Source organism: Arvicola amphibius, chromosome 9 (genome assembly GCF_903992535.2).
Source record: "Arvicola amphibius chromosome 9, mArvAmp1.2, whole genome shotgun sequence".
In the NCBI taxonomy this organism is placed as follows: Eukaryota; Metazoa; Chordata; class Mammalia; order Rodentia; family Cricetidae; genus Arvicola; species Arvicola amphibius.
In genome coordinates this window covers 2241972-2260853 of record NC_052055.2, presented here as the reverse complement: position 1 = coordinate 2260853, position 18882 = coordinate 2241972, and the positions used below count along the sequence as shown (strand labels likewise).

The 18882-nt window shown below is 40.2% G+C and overlaps 1 protein-coding gene across 1 annotated transcript in view; it reads right to left on the bottom strand.

Annotated features, from left to right (window-relative positions):
- Vps13b (vacuolar protein sorting 13 homolog B) overlaps positions 1-18882 on the bottom strand; it is a 467803-nt gene that overhangs the window by 252515 nt on the left and 196406 nt on the right. The window contains 4 exon segments of the mRNA XM_038343548.2: positions 8835-9038; positions 13878-13982; positions 13984-14028; positions 14031-14101. Coding sequence (XP_038199476.1) covers positions 8835-9038; positions 13878-13982; positions 13984-14028; positions 14031-14101 — 425 coding nt within the window.

Genomic DNA, 18882 nt, shown 5'->3' with positions numbered 1-18882 from the left:
AATGTAATCGAAAGTTTCTCTCCTGCCTGCCAGTTCCCGAACAACCACTCCGAGGCTTGATACTATTCATAAATGCACAGCTAATGGTTCAGGCTTATTAGCTAGCTCTTACATTTAAATTCATCCACATTTTTATCTAGGCTTTGCCACGTGGTTCTGGCTTGTTACCTCATTTTTTACATGCCTTGCTTCCTCAATAGTTGGTTGGTGACCCTCAGACTCCACCCTCCTTCCCCTTGTATCTGCACTGGGATTTCCTGCCTGGCTCTATTCTGCCTTGCCATAGGCCAAAAGAGCTTTATTTATCAACCAATGCGACCAACATATTCTCAGCATACAGAAAGAGCATCCCAAAGCATAAAAATATAAAATAATTATGTTTAAAATGATTAAGGATACAAAAATTTAAATTACAAACTCATATGCATAGGTTCATGTATTTATAAAAAATATGGTAACATAAACATCTAATTGTATGTAGGCTATGTTTTATGACAACTGAGATTTAATTTAATAACTATAAGAGTTGATTATTTCAACATCTATATTATTTCAACATCTACATATTAAAACAACATCTATATATTATGTAAATTATTTCACCAACTATATATGAAGAACAGTATGTCAGAACTTATTCTGTACTGGACTTAAAACATATTGGGACTATTGTAATGATAAGATAATAGACAATGGATTACCTTAAAAAGTTTGTATGCCACATCCAATAAGAACCTGAAATAATTACTGTTTAACAAAAATACTTCAGAGACAATGGAACCTGTGTGTATAGACAATTTCTACTTATAATATTTAACAATACTTTAAATTACAAAACCAGTATAAATATAGAAGCAATATGAAAACAGAAGAAAATCAAGGCAAACTTTTCAGTGTTTTAACTCTGTGTACAGAATCCCATTAAAACCAAAACAATGTGATGAATTTCCCTTCACAATAAAGAAAATGGTGAAAAGTTAAAATTGTATTTAACTTTGCAATATTGCCTAATTTTTTTAATGAATGTAAAATCAAGTTAGTGCTGAAAGTCCTAGTGAGAGCAGTTAGGTAATAGAAAATAAGAATCATACAAGTTAAAGAGGTAAGGGCACGGCCTTTTGCGGACAGTCTTGCACACAGAGACACCTACGGGGCGTCCGTGGCAGCTGAGTGTGTGCCCTTCACGGACCCCAGCTTCTACTCTCATTGCTCTTAATCCATTTAGTAGACTGGACTTCCAAAGAGAAAAGCTAATGTGTGTACTTAAATACATCCAAGAATAATGCTGAGTGGAGTATTATTATATAGTAAAACAGCAGCACATCAAGTGTGGTCAGCAACAGATCTGTGTGACCCTAGTTAAGCACTTGAGTGAGGACCAGATTTTTAACTCAGTAATATTTGTGGATGACTAATAGGAAACTCAGGTTCTAAGCTGGCTGTGAGATATGTGCCAATAACCCCACAACTTAGGATTCAGAGGCAGGAGGATAAGGACAGCTACATGTAGTTCCTGTGAAATAAACAACAACAGCTGTGGTTTCTAGGAACATGGCACTAAGGAGGCAGAAGACCATACTCTTGTGATCCCTTTCAAAACTGTGTCCTTTGTTCCCTAAGGGTGTCACATCACAGTCTCTCTTCCTGATAGTCTTCCATGTTAAAACTTGTTTTCCTTAGCTCAACTATCAATCAAGTGTCTTTTCAGTTGAGATTAATTTGTAGCATAGAGAAACATAGGGATCGTGGGAATTTTCTCATCAAAATCATGCTTCCATAGAATAGAACCAAAGAAACACTTCCTAAGCAATTTAAAAAAAAAAACCCAGTAATATTCTTTCTACAAAAATATTGTTATCATGAAGGAAAAAGGTTTTTTACGTGGTGGCACACAGCTTTAACCCCAGCACCTGCGCATCCAGTGAGTTCCAGGGGTGCTACGGTGAGAACCTGCAAACTTTAGCCCCTTACCACTCTCTCAAAAAAAAAGTCAAAAGAATGGTAAAAATTAAATATACAATAAATCCCAGATATACAGGGCTAGTTTAACATTTGAAAATCTATCCATGTTTAATTAGTTACCTTGAAAGAGTTATATAATTAATCTCAAGTGAATAAAAATCAAATACTGCCAGGTGTGGTGGCATATGCCTTCATTTAGTCTTAGCAGAGGCAGGTGGATTTCTTTGCGTTCCAGGCCTACCTGACTTAGGTAGCTAGTTCTATACCAACCAGGACTATCTATTGAAACATTGTTTCAAAAAAAATGAAAACAAAACAACAAACAACCACCCAACCAACCAAAAAAACTCATAAAACAACATCAAAAGACCACCACAAAAACTGAGGAATAAAATCAGTATAAAACATGTTATCCCATTACAATGACAAGCAGAATTTTGCTTACACTAGTAGGTCAAAAACAAAAATACTGTAGCGGAACACGGTACAGTAGTGGTACTGGGATATCCTGACTTACTGGGAAGCCAGTATATACTTAGAGGTGCAAGAGGATAGCTCTGGAGGGGTAGAACATCAATAGGACAGCTGGTGGGGGCGGGGTAGAGCAGGACAGCTCAGCCTGGAGGAAAGCTGTCCTGACAATGGGGAAGCCAGGTTATATGAGGCTGGGGTGTGGTGGGAGATGGTCTCCCTGCAGAATATAGGGATCCTGCTCCTCTCCTGGAGAACAGCTACTGCTGAGTTCTGCTCTGCTCCTTTACCAGAGCGTCCTTGAAGAGCTATCTGCTTCTTCTCTGCCCCAAGATGTTTCTTCTGCTAACACTCTGCTAAAGAGAAGCCTCCTGCAGAAATGTAGCAATCTCCTCCGGGCTCCGAGAAAAAACTTGTTACTTCTTTTCCGCTGTCTTACAAAGTCCTAGTAAGGTTTTTCGGTTCTGCTCAGCCTTGCTGACGCCCCCTGGGGAGCCTAGCAAGGTTTTTCAGCTCAGTCCCCTAAGGGACATCCCAGCCAGGTTCTTCTCTGTGCTGACTAATGAAGGTTATAATCCAAGACTCTTTTGAGAAAGAGATTTATTTGGGAAGGAGGAATCCAGGAGAGTGGCTGCTTCCAACACATAAGGGCAGCTCTCAATTGAAGGCGGGGTGGAGAAGCTTAAATAGGGCTTCTTAGGGGCGGAGCCTTCCCAGGGAGAAAGGGGAATGGTTAATTTTTCCCTGCTCAGGGATTGGTCAGTTTAGCTGGTCAGAGGCAGAGATGACTCTGACTTCAAGGCCAAACTGTGTTTCTTTCCCTGGTCCTTTTTAGCTTTTTGACTCTAATCTTAGGACCAAGGCATATTTCTTCCACTGGCTCTAACTCTAGGGACAAAGTGTGTTTCTTTGTCACTAGGTTCAGAGCCAGGGCACATGTCTTTAGTCCTGAGTTCAGGGATAAAGATCTTTCTCTCCCTGGCCCAGGTCTCAGAACTAGGATGTGTTTTTTTCACTGATTCTGAGTTCAGAGTAGGGTGCTCAGTGATTGGTCAGTTTTCTGCCCCAATTGTTCCTTTTACCCTACAAATACAATATACCGTATTCAAGGGAAGGAGATGAACTGTACTTGGACTGAGTAAATAGAGATTAAAGTTTTGAAAAGCATATCAACATTGTCCCAGGTGACATATTTTGATGCTAAAGCATGGAGATTATGTAATTTGATGCCAACACCGTAGACATAAACACCCAAGTCGCCTATTTCCAAAGTTGCTTCCAAAGATCTCATAAACCTAGAGAGACAGTATGAAGCTGGCCCAGTCACTCCGCTCTGGGTGCTGTTATATAACTCTATACATCTCAGTTCCTAGAGTACAGAATGGAGATGTTGTTCCAAAAGATCTCTGTGGATAGATCTCTTTCAACATGACAGCTGCTGTTGACAGAGCTAAGTAAGTCCTGCAAACATCCTCTCCAGGGAGAACACTCATCCTTAGAGCAAACAGGTTCATAACACAGGGAAGGAAAGCAGCAGACCAGACTCAGCTGTCAGAAGAACCAAGTACACCTCAGAGAAAAGAGATGACTAGCTCTATTCTGCAGCCTGAAAGATTACTAGCAAAGTCAACATGGCACATTTGATCTTCTTTTTCCTTTTGATAACCAACCATACTTTCTGACAAACTTTGAAATACTTTTCTATATATTCAAGGGTATTGGTCAGCTCTCCAATGCTACGGTGCATCACCTGGGTTAGAAATGAGTGACAGGAATAAGCCAACTATATTAGGGAATCAGTATTAAATTAACTAGATTTAAAGAGATTTGGATTCACTTTCTTCTCACCCTCCATTCCCTTGACTGGATGAAGACTGACTGAAACCAAGAAGATTAGAAATTACCACAGCAAGAATTAGCAACTTGAGAAACAGAAAATGAAAAAGATTTAAGTAAGATGGGACAAATACAAAGTTAATGAAAGAACAAGGTAGGAAGACAGGAGCTGATTAAAAGACAGGAAAGAAAAACAGAAGTTCCAAAAACAAAGAGCAAAGACAAGAGACTGTGGGACTTGTGTAGCCTCAAGTGGCATCTGCCAAGAATTACCTAGAACTAACAGGAAACAGCGCATACAGCACCATGAATTAGACAGCACAGAGAAGCAGCTATACTTGGGGACAATTTACTACAAAAGAATATTTAACTAGTAGATTAAGTTTGAGAATTTATACATTTTATACACTGTAGTCAGCATGCAAAGATTTAAATTCCAACTTCGACACTTATTACTCTTATGACCTTGGGGAAGTTACTTAGCCTTTTAGCAACAAATTCTTCAGTTTGAAAGTAGAAATCAAATCACCCACCTCAAGTACTGACTTGAGAATGCAAAGAGAGAATGCACACAAAGCTGTGGTTTAGTAAGTACTCCCAGTGAAGAGCTATTGTGGAGCTCCTTGACAAAGGTTAACACGTGCCTTGAAAAGCAGACAAGTCCATACTCCCAGTTCTTGCAAAAACAGGAGCAAGGATTTGCCCAGAAGGAAGCAGTCAATCTGTGATGTGCACACGTGACTTACTGAGAGATGCTTTGAAACTATCATGGTTAAAAACTTAATTATTTTAAGTTAGCTTTTAATTTTCCCACAAGACTTGACGTATGGGAAGACTGGACACTAACTACAAGGCCTTCCACACAGCTCCCTGGTGTTGTCTACTGCACTGCTTCGTTACAGTGAGGGAGGGTATTGCACATAGTACCAGCACTCTGGCGGCAGAGGATCTGTGATTTTGAAGCCAGCCTAGTCTATGTAGTGAATTCCAGGCCAGCCAGAGATGTATAATGAGACTTGGTTTCAAAAAACAAAAGGCGCAAACAAAAAAGAATAAAATATAATAATTGTCTAACTCAATGCCTATATGTTGGAAAATAATGAATATTAAGAATGCTCCCATTAAGAACATGCGACGTAGGGTTGCTGAGGAGCGGATAAAGCATGTGAACTGACGTCAGCGCTCACCCCGCTGACCCCGCCCGGGGCTCCAGTGCATGGCGCATCAACTGTCGCCTCATGACGACATCATCAGCAACAACAGGGACTGCAAGTGTAATCACAACATGTAGCACGGCTCTGGGCTCACACAGCGTTGCTAGCATGAAGGTTCTCTGTGGTGGGAATGATGGTAAGAGGAGCAGAGGGCCTCGGGCTGCAGGTGCCATGGTCACGGCAGCATCTGCAGTGTCCTGTGGAGCACTTCTCTGCATTCCCAGGCTCCCATGCAGTCGCTTCTCAAGGCGAGAACAAAATTTTATTTCTATTAAGTTGAGCACACAGAGAAATTCAGGAAAAACAAAGGTACCCATTATATGGTAACTCAAAGTTAGAAAGTCATGAAGCACATTTCGAGAAACATTATAAACCCAAGGGCATGAGAAATGAACACTTGGCCCAAAGTTGGAATTGCGGCTGAACTAATCAGGCTAATCCCAGGCTGAGCCACAGCGGAAACACTCTTATAAATGGTGAAAACAATCACCATATTTTTATGCTATCCTTTACTACAGAATTATCAAGGAGATACATTTCAATTCAGGTGTGATCACAATTCAATGAGACCATTACATAAATATTTTATTAAGAGGAAAGGAAACTAAGATATGTAAAACATAAACACTTCCCATCACATGAGAACCATCTCAGCCAGGCCTCCTTCATGGAGACAAACCAGTCAAAGCATTTGAGGGAACTTCTCAGGGAACAGGTGTCCCACGAGACTCCAGTGACCCCTGCTTCTGGCCACACTAAACAGGAGACTTGGCAAATGACTGCCACTTCTGCTGCGCAGCCCCGACTGCACGGCTTCCTATAAGCTTTTTTACGTAGTGTTTCCTGATGATTAATTCTGGAATGTTTTACATCAAAAAGTCTTTCATTTTTAGTTTTTTTGTCAAATCAAATTAATTCAAATTAATAAATACTCTCTTAGGGAATTCATTACTTATCTCTAGAACAAAATCTGAGCAAAATCAACACTCTAATTTTCAGAAGAACTGACATGAAGCAGTGAAAAAAATAATTAAAGGCGGAATTATTTTGCCGTTTGTTTCTCTAGCAGATCTAGGGATTGAATCCAGGGCCATATGCAAACTCGGCAGGTGGGCTACCTGGGCTCCATCTGCAGTTTTAAGTAAATGAGCAAATTTAAGTAAATGAGTGAGTCCCATCCCTGGTGGAACTCACTATCTTAATCTCTTCCTTTTAAAAGGTCTTCAGTTCTTCTGGCCTGTTATAGAGTAACTCTACTAAAAAAAAATTGTACCCAGGTCTCATTTATTAAAATGTCATTAATTTATTAAAAATTCAAATATTATTTTCTCATCAAACCATTAATAAATTTCCCAGAAGAAATACTGTACTGGTTTCTGTACAAATGTCAATACTGTGTGTTTCTATTACAGATCACAGTCGAGACACCAGGTTTTTTGTGCTGCCACACACTGCATGGTTATAGCAAACATCACTCCTACTATGAATGAGAGGATAGCAATTCACAGCGACTATGAAACCCTGTAAGGTTCTTACCCTTGAAATGATTTTTAAATGTTTCTTTTCAAAAGGATATTTCCGTAACATGAAGTCTCAGGGTTGACATTCTCGTGAACACGGAACTTGGCAAACAACAGTTCAAGGAAATTCTCTCTTAATCTTGCACAGAAAGTTTAATGGCCTGTACCAAACTCCTTGGGAGCCATCTTTGTCTAGCAACTTGTTTCTTCAAATGTCTGCCTCACTAACCACTTTATCCTGAGCATCACAGCGGACGCACTACTCAGCGAGTGCTATGGTAAATACATCTGGAGCAGCTGCACTGCATCCATTGCCTGTGACACCAGCACCACTGGGGTTCATGGTTGAGAGCTCACAGCTCTTCAGACACAATGCTGGTCTGTCGACCTCGTTCTCATGTGGGAGAAAAAACTTCTCACCACTTAGGTCGCTGTGCTTCTTTGAGGTTTGGGATGAACAGGAGAGAGAAGTTGGTTATGGGGACAAGAAATTTATCTTTCCCACCTGTTGTGAAGGCTAAGAGCAGGCAAGGTCGGCCATTGAAGAAGTTCACCTGACTGCCTGATTTGTAGATTTACAGAAACAGAACATCCCAGTCCTGGAGTCCTATGTTTATTTTGCCAGGGTGCTTTGTTTCCAGAAGAAACCACCTCTGCTCTGCACACACAAAACCACACACCCACCACCCCTGCCTCAGACCAGGGCTTCTCAGCAGGGAGCACAGCAAGAAGGCACAGGAGCACATGCTGGAAATACAGGATAGTTTAGGTTGCTTTAATGACATTTAAAAGTTAGGACTTGGAGGTGAATAAGGTCCTGTGGTGAATATGTCAATCCTGCCCGAAGAAGATGGGCTCTCAGACTAATCACAGAGTCAAAACTGCTGCTGATAAATATTTGGGTAAAAAAAATTCATTAAGTGTTTCCCCATCTTTTTTATCATTTAAGCAACAATAGCCCCAGAAATTTACATAAAGGTCAAACTATGCCCGGTTCCACTGAAGCACAGAAGTTTACCACTGCTTCAGAGAATTGTACATAATACTACCACTGTGGCATTTAATACAGACCTATATGATTCTATCTGTAGCCTTTGCAGATGAATCCTGGGTGAGTTTCTTTCTAATTATGTGTATCTGACTACGTGGGTATGAATTCTAATAGTTATGCCACAACATTCACACGGTAAAGTATATATTACTGGATCTTATATTATCTTCCTTTTTATCTTAAAACTTAAGAATTTATTTAAAATAATATTGTATAAATATTCTATCACCTTTGTTTTCATAACATTTCTTATATCCTATACTTAATTTCACTTCAGGACATTCAATGGATCACTACAAAGTGTTTATTATATCACATAAACAATGGATCCCATCTGTCCCTACAGTGCTAAATCAAGAGCTGACTTCATGGTACAGGAAAGGAGGACACCGAGGGACAGCGGCCCCACACCAGTCAGGTGACGACAGTAACACCCTAACTCACAAGGTGGAGGACACCGAGGACAGCGGCTCCACACCAGTCAGGTGACGACAGTAAACACCCTAACTCACAAGGTGGCCCTAAGCACAGACAGCATACAAGGAGGACAAGCCTCCTTTTCACTCAACTTCTAAGTTTCCGTAACCCCCAAACGACTCTCCCTGCACCCCAGCCTGCACAGCCTAAAGGAACAGAACAGGACCTAACAGAACAGGAGCTCCTCAGGAGTCTTCTCAAATCTCTCAGCTCCAAGTGGTGAGGTCACTTTAACTTACAGAGACAGAGGACTTCATCGTGATTTTACCTCTCATTGGGTAAGGGATTTTCAAAAGCACTTACCTCGGTGGTGGTCACTATGTCAGCGGACGGACTGCATGTGCTGGTGTCTGGTGGAGCTGTGCCAACACTGCTCCGAAGTGGAGAACCAGGGACAGGGCCTGCCATGGTCTCTGGACAGACTGAAGATGAGCTAAGATTGCCTCTCTTCTGAATCCGAGTCCAGACTTTACTCACTGTGTCAGCCAATTCATAAAACAGCTGGACCTAAGCAGAAGGGGGGGAGAAGAGTCACGTTTTCAAACACTATCTACAACCCACTGACATACTAGATAAGAGAAAATTAACAAGTCCAAAAATAACCAGTACATCATGGTTCATGATTTATTTACACCAGCCTCAAACTCACACTGTGCGGTTTGATAAACAACGCAGCATTTCTGTGGATGGGAGCAGTGTAGTCAGCAGAGTGCATTAGGGAGACAATGGGACAAACAGAACTGGCGAGCAGGCACGGCAATGGGACTCCTTCCTGAACTATGGAACGATTCCTGTCCTTCTTCCTGGATAGTTTCCATACCTAAATGTTCTCTATTTTTCTGAGATAAAAAATCTGAAACATGATTTCTTTCAAGGCAAATAAAGAGAGTGATATAATAAAGACTAGGAAAAGGAAAATATTACATTATGAGAATTATAGAGATAGAAAACACATCCAATCTACTTCCCCTGGGATATCTCATTCCAATATTCAGAGAAAGAGAAAAACTGTTTAACTTGCAAATTGTTTGACTGAGTTCTAAGATATTTATACAAGATTTCATAAATAAGCATTAATCATGGAATTTGTATGAGAACATATTGACATATACTGTATAAAATAAGCCCAGGGGTACTGCAAACACAATACATAAGCAAATCCACAGCTGGATACCATACTTTGATTGCCATTTTTAAAAAGTGAAATTCTCCTATTTATAAAAAGTTTCAGCCCCAGGACACATCCAGATGCTGAGGCTGGCTCCTCACGAGGGCAGAACAGATGCATGGGAATCCTGCTGCCAATGCATCCTGAGCCAAAGCTGTGTGTGCTACACCGTGTGTGTGTGTGTGTGTGTGTGCTACACCGTGTGTGTGTGTGTGAGTGTGTGTGTGTGCGCGCGCGCGCGCGTGCTACACCATGTGTGTGCTACACCGTGTCCTACTGCTCTTTGTGTAAGGAGTTTTGAGACCTTGGGTCAGGAATGTTTCGTGTTTTAAAATGATCTAATGGCTATAACTACTAAAGAAAACGTCATAAAAACAATACTTCAAATCATTTTCTAATTGACTTTAAGAGAAAGATTTTTCTCTTAAACAACTTTGCTGCAACCCAAATCCTTGAGAATAATTGGTTTTCATTTTGTAAATAAGAACTGTCTAGCAAGGGGAGCATTAACCAAAGGAAATAAGTCCTGCTCCTGAGGGTTGAGGAGTATTTACTCAAGAGGCACAATACTGTTTTTATTGTTACTATTTCTAATTTCCTTCAACTTTTATGCTTCTTAAACAATGTAAAAGCATATTATGTCTAACCTGGAAAACAATGACATAAATCTCAAATGTAATTTTTTTTAAGAAAAACTTGTTAGCACATCACTTCTCCTCCCAAATAAAGTCAACATTGAGGATAAATGATGATTTTTCAACCATAGAGTTGAACTGAAACATTGAGAACTAAAATCACAAGAAAATTAGAACGTGTTATTAAGAAGTCTAGCTAACCATTCTAAATATTACCGCAGAGTAACAGAAACTCTGATTTTCTAATGCTGAGAATATAAAATTGAAATCCACTTTGTTAGCTTAGAAAAGAGAATATATCTATTATAATATCCAGCCATTTCAAGTAGTATCCCTAAAAACAAAAGCTGGTGTCCGCAGAAACATAAAACTGACATTTATAGCATATCTGTGATCGCTCAAAATTGGAAAACCTAAAATGTTTAATAACGAGCACTGAACAAATTGAAGCAAAACCACATAATAGCTGGATGTGACTTAGCAATAAAGAGGACTGACGTGTAAAATATAAATTAATCAAAATATGCCTGAGCCGAATGAAACAAGCTGAACAAAATCACAATTGCATAATTTCATCTCCACAGATGTCTGGGGAAAAGGAAATGGAGTTTCAAAGAAATCAACTTTTGAGGATAGTTTTTCGGATGGCTTAATGAGTGAAGGTATCCCAAACATTTTTTTCTAAGTAAGTAACGTAAACACAAAGTTTATTGCATGCTATGTGTACTTTAGTGAAACTGAATTAAGGCATAAATGAAAAATAAGAATCCGAATCAACATTCTATGAACTATGTGTGGGGACAACTGACTAGGAATGAAAATTTGACTATGAACTAAATAAATACTGGCTAAATAAAAAATAATAAATACTGGCTAAATAAAAAATGTTTCATTCTTTAAACATTAATAGATGAAGAAAATTATACAGTAAAGAATGGAACTCATCTGGAAGCTTATCTCTGAGATCTACCAAGAAGTGGATACCCACTGAGAACTAGAAAATGAAACCAGTAACTGCTATGAATCTAGAACTTGATATGGATGGCTACTGAGATCTAGAACATAAAAGGGATGCCCACTAGAACATAAAAAACTATCTGTTTAAGTTGCCCCATTAGAAAAAAAAAGTTTGGGATACCTTCACTCATTAAGCCACCTGAAAAACTATCCTCAAAAGTTGGTTATATTTCTTTGAAACCCCATTTTCTTTTCCTTTGACATCTGTGGAGATGAAATTATGCAGGGATGACATCTAGAACATGAAATTAGTGTCTGCTAACATTCTAGAACATTATAGGAATGCCCACTGGGATATAGAATGTGGATTGATGCTCAAGAGTTCTAGAACATAAAACAGATGTCCACTGAGGTCTAATGGAATGAATACCTCCTGGGATCCAGAATATGATGGGATATCCACAAAGGTCTAGAAGACAAGATGAACACACATTGAAGTCTAGAACACTGCCATGCGCTGCTCCCCACGCCCCACCCCCCTGCCTCCCCTTCTGCACTCTATGAGCTAGAACCCAGTTCGCGAGCTTCAGGCAAGGGGCTGGAGGTTGAGGAAACACAGGCAGAGACAAACCAACACACAGACTTCCAACACTGGTACAAAAGCCCATCATTATAGCACCATGGAGGCTTAAATCACACTGCAAGTCAATGCCAACAGGTGAAAATCCCATCCTCCAACCCTCTAGGCAAAGCACAGCTTTTAGTAACTTCAATTAGAAGGTTCTAGGCAGGGAAGAGCAGCTGAAGGCCAGGACTTAATTGGTCCTAACAGAACACAAGATGGATACCCGCTGGGGTCTCAAACACAAGATGGAAAGCTGCTAAGGTGTAGAACATTACATAGATACCCACTGAGGTCTACGCCCACACTAACAACTTTAACAGCTATTCACTCAGCAGTCTGTCTCTACAAGGACCAAGGAAGCAAGGTGAAAACAAAAATGCCTTGTTTCATAAAAGGGGAGAGGGGAAGAGAGAGAGGGAGGGAGGGAATGCACAGAAGAGGGGAAATCTTGTCCAAATCACCTATGTTTCAACTCCGAGCAACAAGTAAAGAGTTGACTGGTTTAACGAAGAGAAAAGAAACTAATTCCAGAGTTTGGGAGTTGAAACAATACCAGACTCGTATTCTTGGTAGCATGACAAACCATTTTCATTTTACATATTGTTTATATTTTATTTGTCATTACCTAGGCTGTTGTTATAGTAATGGAAAGCGGGAAAAGAAAACAAGACAAGTCTTGTAAGCTCAGTTTCCTCAAAAAAGAGGATGTTTTTCAGAATGAACATGTTTGTGTGCTTCTCCCAGGTGTAGTGCAGAGGAGAGAGTTACTTCAGCTGCTGTTATTCACGTCTCTGAAAAACGTGGTTTGCCACTTGTGGCTTGTCCTTGTGATTGTACACTTTACTCAGGGTATAAATTGTCTGATGCTCTGAGTAAGATTGTCCACTGCGTGAGCCTTTAATCTGCCTCATTTTTAGACCCCAGTTCTCCCAGGTTCGTGCCACGAACTAGGGCAGTAATCACAGCACTCTGAAACCAAATTACATAGCATTTAATAACACAGAAAAGCAGGGAGGGTGTTAGCAAGCTGTATAAAAGCACTTGCCAACAGGACTGACAACCTGAGTTCCCTCTCCATACCCACATAGTGGGAGAACAGAAACAGCTCCTATAAGTTGTCTTCTTGCCGTGGCATGTAGTGCACCCCAATAAATAATAAATTAGTAAACTTTAAAAATAAGCAGGCAGAAAAGAAAAGGACTGCATTATACTGAAAAGAAGTTTATATATGGAATGATAGTGGAACTTAATTTTTTTAAACACTCCAAAAATTGGTTTTAATAACTACTAAAGTTGGAATAGAGATTTATGAATATTGACCCATCAGATTACTATGCTAAAAAGATTGTTTTTAGAAATAGTATTTTTGAATTCAATAGTAGTATTCAACATTGATTGTATATGTGGAAAATACATAAAATATTTGAAGTTAAGAAATGTAATTTCGTTGTTAATAATGATTTACAGAAAACTAAGATGATATGAATGCATAGTAGTTGTAAAACTGCGGAATAGAACATGATTGGCATATTACAGCTGAAATGTTATGGGAATAGCAAGGACTTTTAATAAGAAACAATGTTCTTTTCTAATTTAAATAACAATATGAGGAAAGGGTTTGTGAGAATCTGATTAAAAATTATACTTCAGTAGAATGCTCGCTTCAGTATACCCTCCAGTTAAATATAAAAAAAAGTTCATCAGAATTTCAAAACATTACATCTAAACTGATTTATTCTACCAGCCAAAGGTGAATTTATTTTATCATCATACATTCTCATATAAAACTTGACAGAACTCAAAGACATTCTTAATCTAATCACCGCAATGTTGATAGACCAGATTTTAAAGGGTGGCGGGGGGGGGGGGGGGGGGATAGAGTAAACAGAAGAAAAGTCCTTTGATAAAACAAATGAACATGTTTTAAAGACACTTAGCTTTTCTAAATCAAATGTACCAACCTGTGGATTAGAGCATTTTATCTCTAGTGGCTCCAAGTCAACGTGAAGACAGACGACAAATGAACGCCTCCCATCTGGGCCCGGAGGCAGCAGCTTTTGAGATGTGAACAGCTAGAGTAGAGGTGCAGCCCATAGGGTCCACTAGGGACCGCGCGTCACTTGCTTTCCAAGAAGGGTGTATATGCTGAAATGATGCAAGCTAATGGTCCAAGGAAATGCATCACCTGAGAGAGAACAAAATCAAGCAGTTAACATCAATAGAGAATTATCTATCATTTCTATCTGAAATGTAGCACTTCACACAGCAAAGGTGGGATACCAGAGATTCAGGTATAAAGAATTTACATGATACTTAAAATAATCAATTTGATTTTATGTTATTGATATAATGTATTTCTATACCCTTCATTGTGTACATTACAAACAATATATGATCAAAATTAAATATAAGAGATAAAAGCAGAACAGAAGTCCCAAAATCGTCTTTGCCCACTTTGGTAGATATAAATGTTCCTGTGTTTGGAGACTCTAGAGTGGATAGCATTTAACGATGGGCAATGACATTGTATGGACAGGAGATCTGGCCGTGAAATGAGAGGGGAAATGACATTGTATGGACAGGAGATCTGGCCGCGAAATGAGAGGGGAAGTGATTATCTATTAATGTGTATGTGGCAACCCACAGCAGAATTACATGGCATGCTATAAATAAATCTATACACCCATGGACACGATTTTTGACCAAAAAAGTCAAAATTATACAATAGAAAAAAGAAAGCATTTTCAACAAATAGTGCTGATCCTACTGGATGTCAGCATGTACAAGAATGCAAATCCATCAATATCTATCACTCTGCACAAAACAAGTCCAAGTGGATCAAAGACATCAACATAAAGCCAGATACACTGGACCTGATAGAAGAGAAAAGTGGGGAATAGCAATAAACTCACTGGCACAGGAGACTACTTCCTGAATAGAACACCAATTGCTCAGGCGCTAAGATTGAAAATTAACAAATGGAACTTTGTGAAATTGAAATGTTTCTGAAAGGCAAGTCATGCTGTCAACAGGACAAGAGGGCAGCCCACAGAATGGGAAAAGACCGTCACCAACCTCACATCTGACAGAGGACTAATATCCAAAATATATAAAGAATTCAAGATCCTAGAAAGCAACAAACCAAATAATCCAAGTAAAATGAGGAATCTCAAACAGTCAAGAAAATATCTAATGAGATATTCAACATTCTTTGCCAAAACAAAACAACTCTTAGATTCCATCTAATACCTGTCAGAATGGCTAAGATCAAAAATATAAATGACAGCTCATGCTGGTGAGGATGTGGAGCAAGGGGAACACTCCCACTGCTGGTGGGGAGAGAGAACTTGTACAGCTAATTTGGAATTCAGTGACAGTTTCTCACAATTTAGGACACAGTTATACCACTCCTGGGCATATAAACCAAAGGGATGCTCCAACATACCACAAGGAAACGTGCTCAACTATGTTCATGGCAGCATTATTCTTAATAGCCAGAAACTGGAAAACAACGGAAATGTCCCTCGACAGAAGAATGGAGAAAGAAAATGTGGTACAATTACACAATGGAGTATTACTCATCTGTTAAAAACAATGACCTCATTGAAATCTGCAGGAAAATGGATGGAACTAGAAAAGAATATCCTGAGTGAGGTAACCCAGACCCAGAAAGACAAACACAGTATGTATTCACGCATAAGTGAATATTAGCTGTAAAGGAGAACTATGGTACAATGCACAGCCCCAGAAAGATAAACATGGTATATACTCACTTATAAGTGGAATTAGCCATAAAGTAATCAGGAGAGTCATGCTATAATACACAGACCCAGAGGAGCTAAGTAACCAGAAGGGCTCAAGTGGAGATCCATGAATCTCACTGTGAAGGGGAAATAGAACAGACATTGCTGTTGGTTGGAGGGTAAAGATGGGAATGGGGGATAAGGTGGGGCGAGTGTGGGGGAGAGAGAGAAGAGGTAGGAACACTGCAATGGAAGCGCCCAGGAATCTGAGTGACCCTAGGTCAGACTCTTAGCAACAGGCACACAGAACCTGAACTCGCCATCTCCTGGAACCAGACAGGACTTCCAGTGGCAGGAGCGGGAGCAACCAGCCTGGCACAACATCCTCCAATGCTGCGGTATTATGGTGACGTGTAAGATAATCAACAGCCTGACAACAGGGCAAGGCCAGTTTGACCCTGTCCCCTATGGCTTAGGGTCTTAGCTGGGGTCGTCCTTGTGGATTCCTAGGAATTTCTCTAGGGCCAGATTTCTTGCTAGCCCCATAATGGCTCCTTCAATCAAAATATCTCTTTCCTTGCTCTTATCTCTGTCCTTCCTCCATCTCAACTACCCCATTCCCTCAAGTTCTCCTCCTCCTCTTCTCCTCTTCTCTTCCAACCCTCCCTCTCCCTCATCCCCATGCACCCAATTTTGTCAGCGATCTTGTCTATTTCCCCTTTCCAGGTGTTTACTTAGGGTTCACCTTGTTAGTTAGCTTCTATAGGATCGTGGACTATAGGCTCAATATCCTTTACTTTATAGATAGTATCCCCAGCAACTGATGGAAGCAGAGGCAGAGACCTGCAGCAGAGCACTGGGCTGAGCTCCCAAAGTATAGCTGAAGAGTGGGAGGAGTGAGAATATGAGCAAAGAGGTCAAGACCATGATGGGGACACCCCACAGAAACAGTCTACCTGAGCTAATGGGAGCTCACCAACTCCATCCAGACAGGGAAGAAACCAGCATAGATCCAAACTAGTCCGTCTGAATGTGGGTGACAGTTATATGGCTGGGGCAGACTGAGGGGCCACTGGCAGTGGCACCAGATTTATCTCTACTGTATGTACTGGCTTTTTGGGAACCTATTCTACTGGATAGATCCCTTGCTCAGCCTACATATAGTTGGGAGGGCCTTGGACCCTTCCACAAAGCAAAGTGTCTTCCCCTCTCTGAGGAGTGGATGGGGGTGGGGTTGGAGGGTAGAGGGGGAGGGGAGGAGGGAAGGAGTGGAAACTGGGATTGGTAAGTGAAAAAAGATAGTTTGTTTCCTTTTAAAAAAAAAAATAAAAGAATTTAAAAAAATTAAAAAATAAAAAGATGTGCTGCAGTAAAGGCGACACAGAAATTGTGGGAGTGGCCAAACAATGGCTGATCCAGCTTGAGACCCATCCCACGAGAGGGAGCTTCCTCCTGATGGCCAGGACTCAGAGGCAGGAAACCAGAGACCTAGGATAGAACCAAAAATGACTCGGTGGGGAAAAGTCAACTAAATGATTCCCAATGATAATGTGCTATATTCATAGATTGTTGCTCAACTGTCATCAAAGAAGACTCATCCAGCAACTGGTAGACACAGATGCAGAGACTCACAGCCAAATATGAGGCAGAGCTCAAGGAATCCTGCAGGAGATGGGAAGGAAGATTGGTAGGAGCCAGAGGGGTCAGGACACCACAAGAAAACCCACAGAATCCACTAACCTGGGCTCCTGAACAAACACCTGGGAAGCCTGCTTGGGACTGACCTAGGCACTCTGCACATGGGTTAGTTGTGTAGCTAGGTCTTATTGTGGGACTCCTAACAGTGGGTTCAGGTGCTGCTCCTGAGTCTGCTGTCTGCTTCTGGGACCCTTTACAGAGACTGGATTGCCTTGGTCTGGGCTGAGTAGAAGAGAAGAAGCCTAGTGTCCCGACAACTTGATAAACCATGGCTGGACGATATCCATGGGAGTGCTACCCTTTTCTGAAGAGAAACGGGAGGAAAAGTATGGGGGGGAGGCTGGGAGGAGAGGAAGGGAAAGGGGAAACTGAAGTTGACATATAAAAAAACAAAAATAAATAAATTATAATACAAATCCATGAATTAAAATATATTTAATATATTAAGATTAAATAAATTATAAAATTGTTAAAAATGAGCAGCATATATGCATGCCACAAAAATTATCCAAATGGCTTACAACTAAATGTAATATACAAACTAAGAAAAATATCAAAGGGTAGCAGCAAAGAAAACGGATGATGCTCTCCAACAATAACCCAAAGGAGAGGCCCCATGGGAAAAAGAGCCAACGAGGGCGGCTGCGATGAACTTAAAGTTTTGTTATGCAGCCCTAAAGAAAATAGTTGAGAGTTGAGAACAAATGCATAGATTGGGGAGAAGAATATTTAAGTGAGATGCTTAAAAAGGAATTCTTATTCCAAACACAAAACTACTAGAACTGAATAGAATAAAATTCTATTCAGAAAGTAAAGGCCTTAGAAGGAGTCGCTGACAACAAGAAACGCACACAGATGGCGTTTAAGCTTCACACCACATGTCACAGAGAACATGCAACTGAAGACAAGGAGAAAGGATCACACGGCAGCTGGAAAGACAAACCACAACGTGACGTGAGTGGACACAGTACATCGGAAGGAGGAGCTCATTGCACTGCAAACAAAAATTACAAACCTCCTTTGAAGACATTCTGGCAATTTCTTACAAAAGTAAACATGGCATACATGATACAACAATCACACACTTCCTCAATTATCCAACGGAGTTAACATAAAAAATATTAGAGATATGTGAATGTATTATTCACAAACTACCCTGATTTCAAAGAAATCATGTTTCTGGTTGATGAACAGATAAATTCTCAGACAGACAATGTAAGCTTAGCAAAGAAAAGGGAAGGAACTATTTAACGATCAAAAAGCACAGAAATGTTAACTGTTCAGTATTAAGGTAAAGAAACTGACGCGAAAAGACTGTATGTCATACTATCTCAGGTCTAAGAAGGAAAAGCTAGGAGACAATAGTAAGGTCATGGAGTGTCAGCTGTTGTGACATACAGAGAAGAAGAGAGATGAGTCAGTGGAGTTCTGAGAGTTCTGGGAGCAATGAAAATACTGTGTATAAAAAGTTAATGGAAGAAATTTGTCATTATACATTTCTCTCAACTTCAAAACATATATCCCC